Source organism: Phlebotomus papatasi, chromosome 3 (assembly GCF_024763615.1).
Source record: "Phlebotomus papatasi isolate M1 chromosome 3, Ppap_2.1, whole genome shotgun sequence".
Taxonomy (NCBI): domain Eukaryota; kingdom Metazoa; phylum Arthropoda; class Insecta; order Diptera; family Psychodidae; genus Phlebotomus; species Phlebotomus papatasi.
In genome coordinates, this window is record NC_077224.1 from 31,047,284 (window position 1) to 31,064,100 (window position 16,817).

General features: G+C 32.8%; 1 protein-coding gene across 16 annotated transcripts in view; it reads left to right on the top strand.

Annotated features, from left to right (window-relative positions):
• Window positions 1–16,817, top strand: part of LOC129805265 (syntaxin-binding protein 5) — a 146,826-nt gene that overhangs the window by 56,658 nt on the left and 73,351 nt on the right. For all 16 annotated transcript variants that reach the window (XM_055853049.1, XM_055853052.1, XM_055853051.1 and 13 more), the window contains 2 exons: window positions 15,096–15,284; window positions 15,402–15,536. In XM_055853049.1, coding sequence (XP_055709024.1) covers window positions 15,096–15,284; window positions 15,402–15,536 — 324 coding nt within the window. The remainder of the gene's footprint in view (window positions 1–15,095; window positions 15,285–15,401; window positions 15,537–16,817) is intronic.

Consider the following 16,817-nt stretch of genomic DNA (forward strand, 5'->3'; position numbering starts at 1 on the left):
AATTTTACCGGCTGGAACCTAATGTAATGAACCTAAGACATGTATCGACTTTCGATCTTCAGTAAATTCCCTATGTCAATATTAATTAGAGTTTCCTCACCGTCTTCTTTTCCTTCAAAACTACGTTGTGTTGGTTTATTTCGAAAACAGCTCGAAATATTTCATTAACTTTTCATTCATTTTCGGATATGACTTAAAGACTATTCATGTCCTCTAAAAATTCTAAAACTGTTGCACAGCTTATTACGATGATGCTTTCTTGAATGTAGAAGACCAAAGATTCGAAATGCGCTCTTTTTAACCAATTTTCATTTTTTTTTTTCTGGGCAATATTAGTTTGCTCACTGATTAAATTATTTGTTTACTGTTCATTTGTTTGTTGTCAATATTTTCGTATAACAATAGATAAATTACGTTAATTTTTTTTACAAAATTACTTTAAAAAATTAGTTTATGAAAGGTTATCTTTTTATTGTCTATGTTATAGCAAGAAAGCTAAAATATATTATTGATTACTAATTCTACGCCTTCGAATCGAAGTTTACATAATTAATTTATAAAACTGTTATTATTATTATTTTATAAACGGCGCGTAGAAATGTGTCGCTCATAATGCATGCTGACACAAAACAAAAACAGTTAACATAGTTGCTGATCCTTTCGATTTTCCATTAATCAATCTTCTATTAATTTGAAACATTAAGACAATTCATTTTATTAAATAAATATGTACTCTTTTCTGCAATAAGAAAATTGTTTTGTAAAATGTTGTGTTATTGTAGTAAAATATTTTTATGATAAGATTCAGTTCCGTTTTAAGCCCTTATATAAGAATTCATAATATAGTTTTACCGAGTTTTGTAGTTGGTGTATTACAATTATATTTTTTCTAAACTAACAATAAAACTATAGAATACTGGGGTACTGGAAAATGGTCAATTTGTATGTTAATATGCGAAAATGTGGAACTTTTACTACTATTACATATTATTGGTATATACTTTTCTCTCATAGAAGCAAATATTTGCATTTTACTTAATTTTCTTCATCATCATAATTTCTTTAAAATCTTCTAATTCAATCAAAAATTTACGGCATGAATATTAATTGGACGCTTTCTGGGTTTGGGATGAGTATATACCATAAATGTACATAATGTACTTTGCCATAAGGAAATGTTACATAAGAAAAAACTGGGCTTGTAAAAGCTCTCGTCGCAATCCCTTAGCACTTCGTTCTTTCGCTCTGTCGCTTTTTTTTTGCTGTAAAATTAGCATTTTTCTGCGAAGTCAAATAACTATACTTGAACCTGCAATTTGAATGTTTTTTTTTTGTGACTTCTATGTACATACTCGGAATTTTGAAAAGAGTAAAATCCCTAAACTGGCTCTTACAATGAACTGGAGTTATTCTTCTGGGACATGGTTTTTACCGACTGAGCGTTGCGAGATTTTACGATGTGAAAGCATTGAAAAAAATACCCTGCAAAAGAGTGTGGTGGGAAAAACAGAAAGTCCAGAAAAGGGACATTCTCGCTTTTTTTTAGGATGTTTATAAAGTAAATATACGTATTTTACAAAAAAAATAAAACACTTGTATTTGCTATTTTAAATTATAATTATTCAGAGTGTTATGTAATATTTCATTTTGAAGTCTCATATTACTGATCAAATTTCAGCGAGAGAGTAATATACAGTAGACTCTCGCTCATTCGACTCTTTTTCAATCGGGCGCAAAATTTTGTTTGCAATTTTCAGCCTTTATTTTGAAGCAAATTTGTTTAAATTCGCTGTAGTTCCTCTTGTTTTATCGTGATTCTTTATATTTGAGTGCTTTTTGTGGAATTTACAATGATTTTGATTCCCAAATCCCTCGATAATTTGGATGACATTTTGCCCCATATGCCCGATTGAGACAGAGCCTACTGTATATCTGACAAATGATGTTGTGCCGACCGCCTATTTATATTTATTTTACCGGAGATATAGGCCCTATAGGCCAAGCGGTTAGAGATAGAGACGGGACTTTTGGTTTACCTCCAATAAGTCGAAATTTTCATCATTAAGGTGAAATTTATTTCCCTCCACCACTCTCTCCCTTTTGTCCTTTCCACAACTTTAGTTTTTCATTTTTCGATATGTTTAAGACATTATCTAGATTGACGAGACTGACCTGTCGTCCATATACCGTTAAATACCGTTGAATCAAACCGTTCAGTTTACCGTGAGTGCACTCAAATGAAACCGTTGAGTGAGTGTTCTTAACCGAATGTGGCCATGTTCGTCAAGCCTGAACCGAATTCGGTAACAACTCGGTCATGAGTTGATGGTTTCACAATCGAATTTATTAATAATTCGGATGACATTTTGCTCCAAATAAAAGAGAGTATTGGAAAGAGATGAAAATGAAAATTATTAGGCCTTATCAGAACATGAATTGCTTTGAAAAGCTTTTAGCTTTCTTATCACATATATATTCTCTATATGCCCAGTCCCTTAACTCAGTAATTAAAGCGTTTCTGTAGAATTGGGAAATCGTTGACGTATATATAAATAAAATGAATATACAAGGATATTATGGATATTATTATGTGATTTATCACTAGTTTAAAATTAATTGTACATTTACTAAATAGCTTTTGTTATTTAGATTCTTTTTTTTTACAAAAGTCAAATATGAAACTATTGCACAAGAACCTTCACAGTTTAATTTCAATTCTCATCTCTATTGCTTATCTGACATGGGTGAAAATGGTCTTCCTTTTTCAGAGGGGACCTAAACATGCTTATGCTATTGTGTATATTAAAATGTTGTTGAAGTGAGTGGAGAACTGAGGAATTTTCTAGGGACATCAATGGGGACTGGGAGCAACATTATAGTTGGGGTCGCTTTGGTGTCGCATGACAGAGGAGGCGCAAAATCGTAATTTTCCTCTGTTTTCCGTCACATACACAACAGTTAAGAACACTGTGCAGTATGAGGTGTACATAGTATGTATATATTACATATCTACATTTCACTGGTGTATTCTAAAGCGCAAATAATGGTGGGTGACTAGGAGAATTTAGGTTCTGTCCACATTTCTATTGAAAGTGCTACGGTCACCGAATGAGTGCCAAAAGTAGTGAAAAAGAGCAAAATGGTGTTCTAGACTAGAGGATTCCTCGTTTACATTTTACGACCCTCAAGTTAGTGTATCACTCAATATGTAAAGTTGATGCATATGAATATATATTATATACCAATGTGCCTAAAAGTGTAGATATTAGGAGCTACTTCTTGCCTTAAAGCACATACCACACATGAATCAGCCACATACATTTTATAATATCTTGTGTATCCTTTCATTTGTGACGAAGATATGTAATGTATAAGATTCTCACGTTTACGCTGTTACTTTCTTCTTCTTTACGTTGATACGTAGATAAATATATGCTGGTATGAGAAATTATTATTTATTTACTTACACAGTATATTAGTTTTGTGCAACGAAGTGATCTTTGAGAATGGCCAAATAAAACATAAAATGAAGTGAAATTGTTTTACGTGACCGTACATAAATTAATAAAACCTCTGGGTGAGTGTTGTCATTTAATATTATATAATACTTTTCAACTCGCGATGATTGCGGGAGAGAAGCAGGGTAAACTATACAAGCTACAAGCATTACTAATTGAAATTAAATTTTCCACACGAATACGTGCTATTTTCATGTTACAACATTAAACTAATTTTTATGCCTAAATAAAATTATATTTGAATATCATCCACATATTTAATATCGTCATAAATAGCAAATCTCACAATATGTACAAATATGATTAGCATTGATTTAAATATTTATGTCTCTCAAAATTTCGCTAAAATTCATTTTTATAGGACAAAATTAGAATTTGAAGACCATTGTGTTCTGAATATTTTATTTTGTTTTGTAAATAGTTCAAAATTGATCAAAAATTACATTAATTCATACTTAATTGCTTACAATTTCTTGATTTTTCTCTTGATATTTTTATTCATAAAACAAAAATAATTTTATTTAAGTTTTATGGCTAAAGATGTGAATATGTCGTGCAACTGTTGTATCATATATTATTCATAGGAATGTTTTTCAAATATTATATTTTTTATTAGTCATACTTTATTTTTAGAGTTCAATATTGTCTATTTTATTTGAAATCATTTTTGTTGTTTTATTCCACTTTGATTATATTTTCAGTTGTTTTTAACTATGTTTTTAATTTTATTTAATTTTTTTTTTCTAAAATTGTTTAGAATTGATTAGTTTTCTCTGTATTATGTTTAGTCCGTGAACATATTACAAAATGTGTACTATGCCCAACACACAATATCTTTTGTTTTGTAAACATGTTTTTGAAACAGCCTATAAATGCTAGCTAGATGACTAGATCTAGATCTTAGTCACTCTCATTGTAATCTCAAAAACATGTTTACAAAACAAAATATATTGCAGGTATTATTCTCCCCCAAAATACCTTCGATTCGATTATAAAATGTTTTTGAGGATTTAGTATCACTGCTTAGTATCTTGTGTGTAGCAAGTGTTGAAGCTTTCACTCAAAAATTTGAAAAAAAAAATTTAAATATATATATATATATATATATATATATATATATATATATATATATTCTAAAATACGTCATAAATGTAAAACCATAAATAGATATTTAAATCCAAAGAGGAGAAACATTATGTAAATTTTAATGACTGGAATCAATGTAAGGATAAAAAATTGAGAGCGTACCCAAAAATTGTCAATTCATTGCATGAAAGTGTGAAATAGAAAATTTGTTTCATATTTATTAGGATACCAGAATAAAATCCTATTATTATATATTATTTATCTTGAGCCTACATGAAAATAAGTTGGAATTGTGGCATGCAAAATATGGGTATATTCAAGCAATGATCTCATTACAAAAATTTATGGAAAATAATACACTATATAAATAATGTCCTTGTCATCTTTGGTTAATATTAGCGTATGGAACAAGCTTAAAGATGTTTTCCGTGTAACGTTATATTATTTACTCCCGTGTTATATATGTCTGTACATGTGTTCATCATGTGAATGTTAGAAAATTGCTTTCCTCCTTAGACATGCCATCGCACACCAATCTCCTTTATACACCGTAGTCAGCAAATTGGGATGTGATGCAATTGTTTTGTGTACTTATATTAAAGTGTATAATAAGCTGAGAAGATTGAGTTTCGACGTCAGATAAAATTATGTATTTAGAAGCACTTTCATGAAGGCAAAAGCGCCAAAAGCTTCTGTATTTTCATAGAACTGCGGTTTAACTGACGCATTGTTGTTTACTTTGCATAACAGTTCATATGATAATCGGGAGCGCTGAATTATTATATGCATAATTAGAGAAATTAGAAGGTAGTTTAGTTTGTATAGTTAACGAAATTAAAATGACCCAGTGATGAACCAAGATGAACTTATGGTCTCTTATCTTAGCCTCTTCTTTTACAATCAAAATATTTTTAAGAGGCGATATATTACGGAGGATGAATAAAATGAGTAGTGTACGTAAGATGTAGTCTGTGACTTGTTGCTCGACAATACGGTTTCACGAAAACCAGAAATAATCTGGAAGACAAGAAAAATAGTAGAGATGGATGTAGGCCTTGATGCTCAGAGCAGCAAATTTTCATCAATCAAAAACTCTCCTTGAAGGAAATCGGCTGAAACTGCAAGGAAAAATGTCAAGATTCCGTCAAAAAGAAATTTTTTGATGGAATTTGGTCCTTGTGTGTAGGATCCTTTAGAGTAGAATGTCAAATAGATAACGGCGTATATAGATATAGGGTAGTATATTGGTAAAATTTAGAACATCTGACGTTTCGAGTTTTTTGACGTCACGCAGACTCATTTGCTAAACGAATACCACATTCAATTAACGATACTAATACTAGTTTCTCTTGGGTATTAGCTATAAAAATATATAGCACAACTTTAAGATAATCGTTAATTTTTCCAAAAATGGGTATTTTTGAATATATTGTATTGTACAGCCTTACTACTTACTGCTCTAGTTAGAAAAGTAAAATCTTAAACATTATTGTGTAATAATTAGGTTGTTTTTATTCAAATATATTTTAAGGGCAATGAAAACGGACTCCAAAATGGTAAATGAACTATAATGTCGTCTATTTTTCAAAATTATTGTTTTGCAGTTTGTCACTAAAGTTAAGGGTGGTCTGGAACAACTATAAAGATAATCAAATTAGCAGTTCAGTTACAAATGCCCGAATGTGAGAGAGTCTACTGTAACGTTTTTTATTAACTTTTTTGTGACGAAAAAATTTCTTGTGTATAATACGTTTCAAGGGGTAATTCATAGTCAATCATATTGGCTCGGGTTCCAAAAAAATGTATGGGTTCCCCGGGTTTCCTGAAAAAAATGTATGGGTTCCCCAGCCAGATTGGCTCAAGTTCCCCGAAATGAGTTACCCCTCGATACGTTTAAAACACCTCCAATTCTGACATTCTAAACTGCTACAGTTAATAATTACAGTCAAGTAACTATGCAATTACTACTAAAGTAACTATAATTACAGTCTAGTAACTATACAAATCTTTCTTAAAATGTCGTTTAAATTAAAAGTATTTTGTTTTTATTCCTACTCTTTAAATTTAAATTTATAATATGGATAAAATCTAATGGATATTTTTTTTTAGTGAATACTGTTTATTTCTTGTCGGTACAAGTCAGATTTTGGCAATTTCATGTGGTTATACTGCGGTTCACCATGTGTCACCTGAGTAAACTATATAAATTTATATCTTCCATCAACACATGGAACACAAAATGTTTGGAGGCATAAGAAAAGAACAATGATGTTCTATACTCATATAAGAGTTACGATCCTCTGGTGGGATATTGCCATGAGAAAGCTCATTTTTTATTGTCTACACTCTCATGCAGCTAAATTGTTTCAGTGATTGAACATTTTCGTATCTTTTTTTTTTACCAATGGGAGATCCCTGAGTGCCAAAAGGGGGTTGAATGATTATCCAAAAATGCTTAACATTATTCACCACAAAATACACATTAAATCGTTTTTGGATATTGGCAGTTTTATGGGAGAAATGAGAGACTAACATTATACTACTCACAATCGATATTTTTCACTGATGGAATTTTTAATTAAAAATAATAATAGGCAAAATTTCCATAACATTCCTGAAATATCATTTAAAAAAAAAATGGCACTAATATTTAAGCCTTTCCAAAATGCCTAATATAAATTTTTGCACGTAATAATGAGTTGATATGTATACATACATATATGTAATATATAGTTTTTAAATGCTCAGTATTGGCAGATGATGGCACGCGAAAGAATGATTGTGAAAAATTTGTGATTGATGAGAAATTTCTTCAGTTCCGGATATTTATCAATAAAATGTGACCTTGACATATTCCTTCAAATTTGTTGACTTGATCTTTACAATTTATCATTCTTACAATGGCAAGATACTGAGAATCTGTGATGCGCAAAATTGTATAACAACTTGAAGGATGTTTTTCAGTGTATATTTAGTTTACTTCTGATTGGTCATGAGAAGATTTTCTACATAATGGATAAAATGTTTTTTTTTTTTTACAATAAACTGTCACTCAATTACATTCCAAATATAGTACGTCTCCAATAGAGTAAACACGTTTGATTCTTGTAGTAATAATTTTTGTAGTTACTATTACAATCGATAAAAATTTGTATTAGGTTTTTATTTAATAAAACTAGTTTAAAAGTTTGACATAAAATTGGGAATTTTACATATTAGGTGAGATTCTTAGCAATCTCACCTATTATAATTCTACCAAAATTTCATGTTCTCGGATCAGACCCAAATTTTCGCCACTTCCTGATCATGAATATATAGGTGGCTAAGTAACGTTCCCGGCCGTCCGGTCCGGCCGCTCTTTGCAGCTTAATAGCTCCCGAACTAGAAAGATATCGGCTTGCGGCTTTGATTTAAATCAAAAGTTTGCAATTTTTCAGAAATTTGATTCCAAATTGCTGTGTAATATCTCTCATCTTAAGTTCCAAATCGAATTTGCATGCGCAATCCTAGTTTACTCACGTTATAAGAATTTCACCTACAATATGCTGATATAGGCTTATTACTAGTGTTTTTGTTATTATATAGAATATAATATTTTGAAAAAATCTGACCGGTCTCTTTTATATTTATCCACGTAAATTACTTGAATTATAGTTTATTTAACAGATTTATAGTAATTGTATAGGTGGGGGAAATGGAGTTCGTATTAAGGACGCAAAGGCTAAATTAGTGTGATTGCTCACAGATTACTATGTCTAACCGTTTGGCCTCAAACTGTGCTGACGAATAAAGGAATAACATGTCTTATTCGTGAACATGTGGGGAAAATTTTAGGATGCCCGGGTTGAGAGAGAGTCGAAATAAAGTCAAAGTTTCGGGGTTGTACATATTATATTCCTTTTCTTTAGAGTTTGAACAATATTATATAAAATCTGCACCGAATGATGAAATATTTTTTTTATCGAAATCAGAATATTTCAAATGAGTTTTTATGCGATGTGATATCGTATCAATTTCAGTATCACTCCAGAAAAAGGACAGTTCAATCAAAATTGCATATATTATCTTGGTATAACTTTACTCCATTTTTATAAGCAAATGAAAACTTTGACCTATTTTTATTTTCTTTTTCAGTCTCACTCCTCTTTGTTTGTTATAACGAAGGATGAATATATTAGTTTTTTTTTCAGTAGACATAAAAAGGAATATATTATGAAATTGTCTTTCTTGCATCATGTGTGAAAATAACCTTTTCATTTCTTGATCCTGAATATTGCTAATGTGCAAAAAATGATGTTGGTTGAAGGAGATGTTTATTTTGGAACAGTATATTTTGTATAGTGCTTGTGTAGCGAGTAAAAGTTTACTTCTTTGCACTTTTATTCATAGACACTTGAAAGTTCCGATTATTTGTCGACAGTTACAAGTGGCACTTCACATAACGTGCTACAAGAGTTCCCAAAGTGTGTGTATATAAAAGTGGCTCAGGACGGAAATATTAGAGCAGCAGAATATTATAAGCAGAATAAAGGACTATTGAGCGGTATATGTATTGAGTTGTCACTTTACTGACCAGGTTCTTAGAATCATATAAGTATAATGGTATGCTAGATTATGGTTGATGCGTTGCCTGGTTCAAATCGAAAAACCCATGAAAAAACACTTCATAGAGATTTATAAGAAATCAGCATTAGTATACTACTATATTATATATCCACATGAAACAATAGATCGATATATAACATAGATTTATGTATAATTCGAAATCTAAAAAGAAATCATGTGTGATAGAACAATTTCCTTTGTTTTCCAGTATCTCTTTTAGACTTCGTGATTTGGCGATACTGTATGATTTGTTATCAATCCTCTGATGCTATCAAGTTTAGGATATTTATTGCTCATGATATGTGAAAAGTATAGGAAGCTTTTTCGGATTTTCTTAGTAAATATCTTCCACGTTATTCAGTAATTTACTCTTTTCCATGGGTATTTCATTTTCTCTTGTTTTTCAGACGAGTGTTGTTATGTATTATATATGAATGTTGAGATCTATGTACATGTTGCAGATTGTATTAGACTTATGACTTGAAAAATTAAGATGATTGTATGTTAAATTATTTTTTCCCACTACAATGTATTTTATTAAATTCAAAGATCGATAGATTAATGATTGTATGTTGAATAGATTAGGTTGAGTTTTTTAATTAAAAAAAAAAGCAAAATTTAAAGTGATTAAATTGCAATAGTCCCCAGCGAACACCAAATGTTAACAGTTTTCAATTCAGCTAAAAAGTTATGTATTTTCAGGTGAATTCTGCTAACCTTAAAACGACACTTGCGAGACAGTGCCATTTCCATATATTTGATTAGCACTTTTTGTTTGAGAACTGCTGACCTGTCAGTATATTTTTACTGATCGATTCAGCAAAAATATGCTGAAAACCCTGTTTTTTTCAGCTAACTGTGCTCACTGGGTCTCTCTCTCGCTCTGTCTCTCTCTCTCTCTCTCTCTCTGTGGACTTCAAAATTTTAAGCTCTGCTGCCAAAAAGGCTACATACTTGTAAACCTTTTAAGGACGATTGGAACACTGGTGTCCCATAAAGAAAATAATTTTTCCTGACTACCTGAAATTATTCTTTTTCTTATGTTTATACGTAATTGCAAAGTAGAAGGTTGAAGGAATCTAGGATATTTTCTTGGAAGTCTCCAAGTATTTGCTATATAGTAAATATTTAAACTTAAAAATGACAAATTTTTAAATTCTTATATTGAAAAATGATTTTAATTATTTTTTATATTTCTAATTTTCTTTAAGCAAAATCGTTTTGATGAAAGAAACTACAATACTCAAACATAATATTTTTCATTAGAGTGAAAATGATCAATCATTGGTATCGTCAGATACTTATATTTTTGGGCTATTTTTGTTCCCGTCGTTCATAGAGACAAAAAATATACCAAATCAGACTTTGTTGTCTTTTTGAAGATTAGATGTAAGACGTTTCACAAGTTTTGTTTATCGGTTTTATTTTTATTGCTAATTTTCGGTCAGCGAAAACTGTCTCGTCGTTAAAGGGTGCATTAGTTAATGAATACTTGTCTAGTAGATTAAAGAGCGTCAAGGTCGCTGAAGTTTTTTTTTTTTTTACTTTTTTTTTTACTGTTCCTGATTGTTCAAGATGGTACATCTTTGTAATTTTTCTAAAGATAACACACGTAATACTGAAAAATGGGTTTAAAAATGTTACATTGAAACACACTCTCATTCTTTTTACAAAGTATGGGAATTTTGACGATAGGGAATATCAAGAAAAGTTTTCTCATTTTGCTTTTTTTTTTGTCACATCCATTTTAAGCACAATTGAAATGCGAATTGCTTTTTCAGCAACGCAAGGAATCTCCTTGTGCAGAAAAGTGCACCAGGCAGTGCCACTATAAATGCAAAAAAGTTTAATTTATAGAGAAAATTGCTGTAACAACTTCTAGTTGCAAAATATCTGCGCTTTTCCCGCTTACAATCCAATGGTTAGAGCTTTTCATTTAATTTGAATGCATTTAATGTGAAGAGTTAATCTTGAATGGGAATATAGTCAATGAGAAAAGTCCAAAATGACAGCTTCACCAGAATGATATCCTTAACAATTGGGTATTTTATTGTGAGGGCTTAGCACAAACAGCATCAAAATTATATGATGTACTTGCCAAACATTATGAAAAATATTGACTGTGATAATAAAATTCATATGTGTGTCACAATAAAATGGAGTATTATTATGTCAGAATAGAGGGAAATTTCATTGATGGTTATTTATACAATGTTAGAAGGATACTTTTTCTGACACAATATGAACGCAACTTCATTTTCTCAATAAGAAACATTTCTATTGTGTCACAAATAGATCATTTTGAATACTGAAGAAGAGTATAGGAACAAAGTTTCATTGTGTTTCTCCACCATGACAGGCAGAGGTAATGTCGTAAAATTTGTTGAAATAGTATCCATTTCGATTAAGGGTGGATTGGTGCAGATATTGCAAAAAGTTTAATAAAAAAATGAACCAACAGAGAAGTCAATTCACATTTTTATGTTTAGCAAAGGCGTAAATTGCTCTCTTGACATTGTTGACGGAAACACCAAAATATAAGTGGATTCTATAATGCGGAAAACAATCTTTCCCAGGCTCTATGAGCTTAGAATAATGCGAAGTCAACCGTGTAGTAGAAATGATTTAATCTAATAACTTTTAATATTTCAATACTATGAAAAGCTTTAATAAATTCTTATTCAAGGAAACTTATATCGTCGTTTCCACCATCTAGTTTGGTATCTGATGTTTTGATCTTTAGCAATTCGATCGAATCAATATATTTTTTCTACCAAATATTTTATTGAAATGGATTTGAATATTCTAAAAATTGTAGTACACTTTTTCTAGATTGAAAAATATAACAGGATTTAAAATTAAATGAAAAAAGAAAACGTAGAACAAAATGAGACTACATTAATGCTTTTTACGACCTCCAAGAAGAGGTACTCAAATCACCTTTATAAGAAACGGCTCTACAACTTTGACGAAAATAATTCGACTAAAAGCTTCAAGCTTGGAATGAAATTGAAGTAATTAAGTTTGTGGGTTGGAAAATGTTCTTTTAAAGTCGTTTTCAAAAGTTTGATTTTGTGGAAGTTCTCAAAAATACCGAGGTAAATATTATGTTGTCAGGAATGGGATATATTTTGGCTCGTGATTATAGATTTATTCCGAGTTCTCAGAACTGCAATACAGTAGGGGAAGGTACTCTTCCTTCGAACGTTCATGCCATCGAATAATGTACATTTTCTTTAATTTTTCCTAATGGCCTTTACACACTAGAGAAATTTATGTCCATATTGAAGAAAATTCCCTCCGTTTGTGTAGGAAAAACTCTCCAATATGGACATAAATTTCTCTAGTGCGTAGAGGACATAAGAGACTCTAGATCAAATTTAGGAGTTTTTTTTTTTGCAGAAGCTTGACTATTTACTGATTTAGCACTATAAGAAGATAATGAAAGTTAAGATATTTTTGAAAAAAAATCATGAAATTGAATTTATAGCCTCAATCTTTTATCTTTAAAGCATCGAATGATTCTTATCGAATACATATTTATATTCAAGGAATATGGCAAATTATCCATGTATTGCACATTTACCCCTATTATGTCCAGTATTCATCCATTTTCAACCGCTTATCCCTATTGGGGTCGCGGGCCCATGACATCCAAATTAGCAGCCCATACTTGTCGATCCTCCGCCACTTCAGGAAGATGTTCGGGTTCGATCCCGAGGCGTTCCAAGGCAAGATTCTGGATTTGGTTCAGCCACCTTATCCTCGGTCTGCCCCGAGGTCGAGGTCTCCTCACAATGGCTTGCATAGCTTTTCTGGGGAATCTTTCTTCATTTATGCGTTGAATATGTCCATACCATCGAAATTGTGATCTCTCTACCCGAAGAAGCAGCTCCTCGACTCTTAGTTCCTCACGAACGGCCACATTCCTCACTCAATCTTGACGAGTGATTCCCTTAACCGCCCGAAGGTACCTCATCTCGGCAGCTTGCACTCGCGATCTTACCCTTTCGGCCATTACCCAAATCTCATGACCGTAGGTGAGAATAGGAATGAACACAGCTTTGAAAACCGATAATTTAGCCGATCGACTAAGCTCAACCTTCCTCAGCACGCTTTTGCTAAGCTCCCTCATAACTGCAGAAGCCTGACCGATTCGCGACGAGAGTTCTGTCTCCATCCTACCATCACTCGTGAATAACATACCGAGATATTTGAACTTCTTCACCTGTGTCAATAGTCAGTGCTTTTCCATCAACATGTATGGTGCATTTCACAGGCTGTCGAGAAATCACCATTACCTCCGACTTTTTGTCGTTCATCTTCATACCTGTTTCGACACAAACATTTACAAATCGGTCAAGTGCGTGCTGAAGCTTTTCTTCGGAAGATCCAAAAAGAACCAAATAATCTGCGAAGAGGAGATGGCTCACTCTGAAATCCCCAATACGAATCGTATTCCGAACAATGACTGTACAATGGCTCCTACCAATTCTTCATCCAGTCCGTACTCGTGCAGTACATCCCAAAGTTGTTCTCTCGGTACTCGGTCATATGCTTTTTCCTAATCTATGAAACCAGTGGAAATGCATACTCCCAAGCCTTTTCGACAATCATCCTCAGTGTAAAAAGCTGATCCATGGTGCTTCTATCAGGCATGAAACCGCATTGTTCCTAACCCAGTCTGGGTTTGACTATTTCTCGGCATCTTCTCTCAAGAACTTTAGCATACACTTTGCCAGACAAACTCAGGAGGGAAATTCCCCTATAATTGGAGCAATCTTTCCTGTTTCCCTTCTTGAATATGGGATGGGTACAATAACTCCAACTTGCCAGTCCTTTGGTGCTTTCCCACTTTGCCAATCCACCTTAAAGACACGCGTGAGCCTACTGACCCCCGCTATACCTATAAGTTTCAGCATTTCGGGACGTATTTCGTCAATTCCTGCAGTTTTTCCATCCTTCAATTTACTAATCGCATACTGAAGGACTACTTTCTTCCCTGCCTTCACTCGTGGGTCGTGGGTACGTCATCATCAGTGCCTTGTTGAGGATTGAGCAATTCTAAGAAGTACTCTTTCCAGCGACTTAAGACCTCTTCCTCTTTGGTCAAAAGATTTCCTTCCTTGGATGGAATTGCTCTTCTTCCCTCTGAGTCTTCGGACTGTTTGCCAGAAAGTTTTGCTTGCCACCCTGTAGTCGAGCTCCAGCTCATTATGTTCAGTATTATTAATACTATTACTAATTTTCTACTTTACTGGTATATTTCATGATATTTTGATATTTTGGTTGATCATTTCTGCAACTGGCACTCATCTGAATATCGATTTTGATTTCCTTTTCAGCACTATCCGTATTGCCAACACTGATAATGAATTTCTTAATAAAATCCTTGTTGATGAGGCTTCTGTGCTCATCCCATTTGTCATTTTTGACATATGATCATGTGAAAATATATTTTGTGTCGTGTGCATCAGCTTGAAATAAAACTAATTTTCTAGTTATAAATTTTGAAAAGAAAAAAATACTTTCCTCAACCACTTACAGTAATGTTTTTGGAATATTCAGTGATAACATTCATCATGCTGTGAAAGCATATTTTTATCCTTTATTTTTTTCTTAAAATTTGATAATTCGTTTAATAATAGTTTAACAGAGATTTCTTGGAAGAAATAGAGATGAAAAATAAATTATGAGTACGTCGTATGTGAGTTTGTTGAAATTTCTCGTAAAAAAATGTTGTGAAAATGATGCTTTCTCTCTGTGACTTCATAACCCATAATGCCTTAGATTTTTCAATGATAAAGGGATAATCTTGCAAGAAAAAATAATAGAGAATTCCTTACATCATATGCACAAACCTGTACTTTTATGTACGTAATGCAGACTCGGAAAGCCAGGAGTGGATGTATATGTACGGCACGAGGGTGATTCTGCATGTGCAGTGACTAACATAGAATTCCTAGTGAACGAAGGTGCTTTTGTAACTTCCACTGCTGATGACTCCCTACATTTATGGAATTTTCGCCAAAAGAGTCCTCAAGTAGTACAAAGCTTAAAGTTTCAGCGAGAAAGGTATGTCATATTCAGTGAGATAAAAAAAACTTGTCTTTTTATCTTCTTAACACCGTCCAACCTGCCAATATTTCAATAGCAATGTCATCATTAATTTTATTTAATTTTTTTTTTCAGGATTACATGTCTCCATTTACCTGTCGCGAGCAAATGGCTGTACGTGGGAACGGAAAAGGGGAACATTCACGTTGTGCACATTGAATCGTTTGCACTGAGTGGCTACGTTATCAATTGGAATAAAGCCATTGAAATGTGAGTAATGAATCACTTGTTCCAAAAGACTTATCACCTGATCTCTTGGCAAGGGTAAACTTTCTCTAAGGTTTTTTATTGAAAATTCATTAAATCACATAGGTTTTAATGGAAAGATATCAAACTTGAACTATATTGGTATTAAGCAATGTTCATAACCCTGGTGTATCATGCTTGCTCATAAAAATTTTAATAAGATTGATATGAATATTGGCTCTAATATTCGTCAAATGTATGATTTTTAAGATAAAAATATATTTAGGGTAAAGTGGTACAAGTTGGACAATGCAATGGTACAAGTTGGACAGGGCTTTTTTTTCTTGATAAATTTAGTACTTCATTTTTATTTGTATATTAGGTGAGATTCTTAACAATCTCACCTACTATAATCCTAACAAAATTTCATGTCGTCCGATCGACCTCAAATTTGGCCAAAATGTGTTTCGCCACTTCCTGATTCCGAATATATATGTGGCTAATTTACGTTCCCGGCCGGCCGGCCGGCCGGCCGCTCTTTGGAGCTTAATAGCTCCTAAACTAAAAAAGATATCGACTTGCGGTTTTCGGCAAAGGTTATATATCGGGTGAAAATTGCAACTTGGTGCATAGACCCCCCACCCCCCACCCCTCCTTCCGCCATTTTGAAGACCCCCCTTTTTTTGTTTTCTCAATAGCTCCGCCCCTATGGCATTCAGCGGACTTAAATTTTAGTATGTTATAGCTGGGCCTTAGGGATTTCCATCAATACCAAACTTAAGGTCCCCCGACCCCCCTGACCCGAGCTATAAGGGTCCAAAAAAATTTCTTAAAATGGCCATAACTCCGGTTCTAATTGTCAGAATTTAAAAAGTGAGGGCTTTTTGGAAAGCTCTCGTGAAATGCCACTTCCCCTTCTAACATCGCAAGTTCATAAAACCACCGCTAGGGGCGCTTTTTTTAAAAAGAAAATTTTTAAATCTTAAAAGTTAAATAACTCAAAAATTCCATTGTGCATCGGGCTGAAAATTTAGTATGTTGTAGCCGTTGATTATACCTATCAAACAAAAAATAAGGGGTCAAAGTTCGAACATTGACCGGCCTCTATCTCCGGTTCTAATTAACATAGCGACCTAAATTTTACCTTTTTGGTTTCGTCTCGATGAGCACTTTCAGATGGAAGTTCAAAAAGTCACCACAGGTGGCGCTGTGATAGCGTCAAAATTCATCGAAATTCAAAGTCACTTTTCTCAAAAACGGCATTGTGCAAGTTAATGAAATTTTAGTATGTTGTAGTCCAGTCTA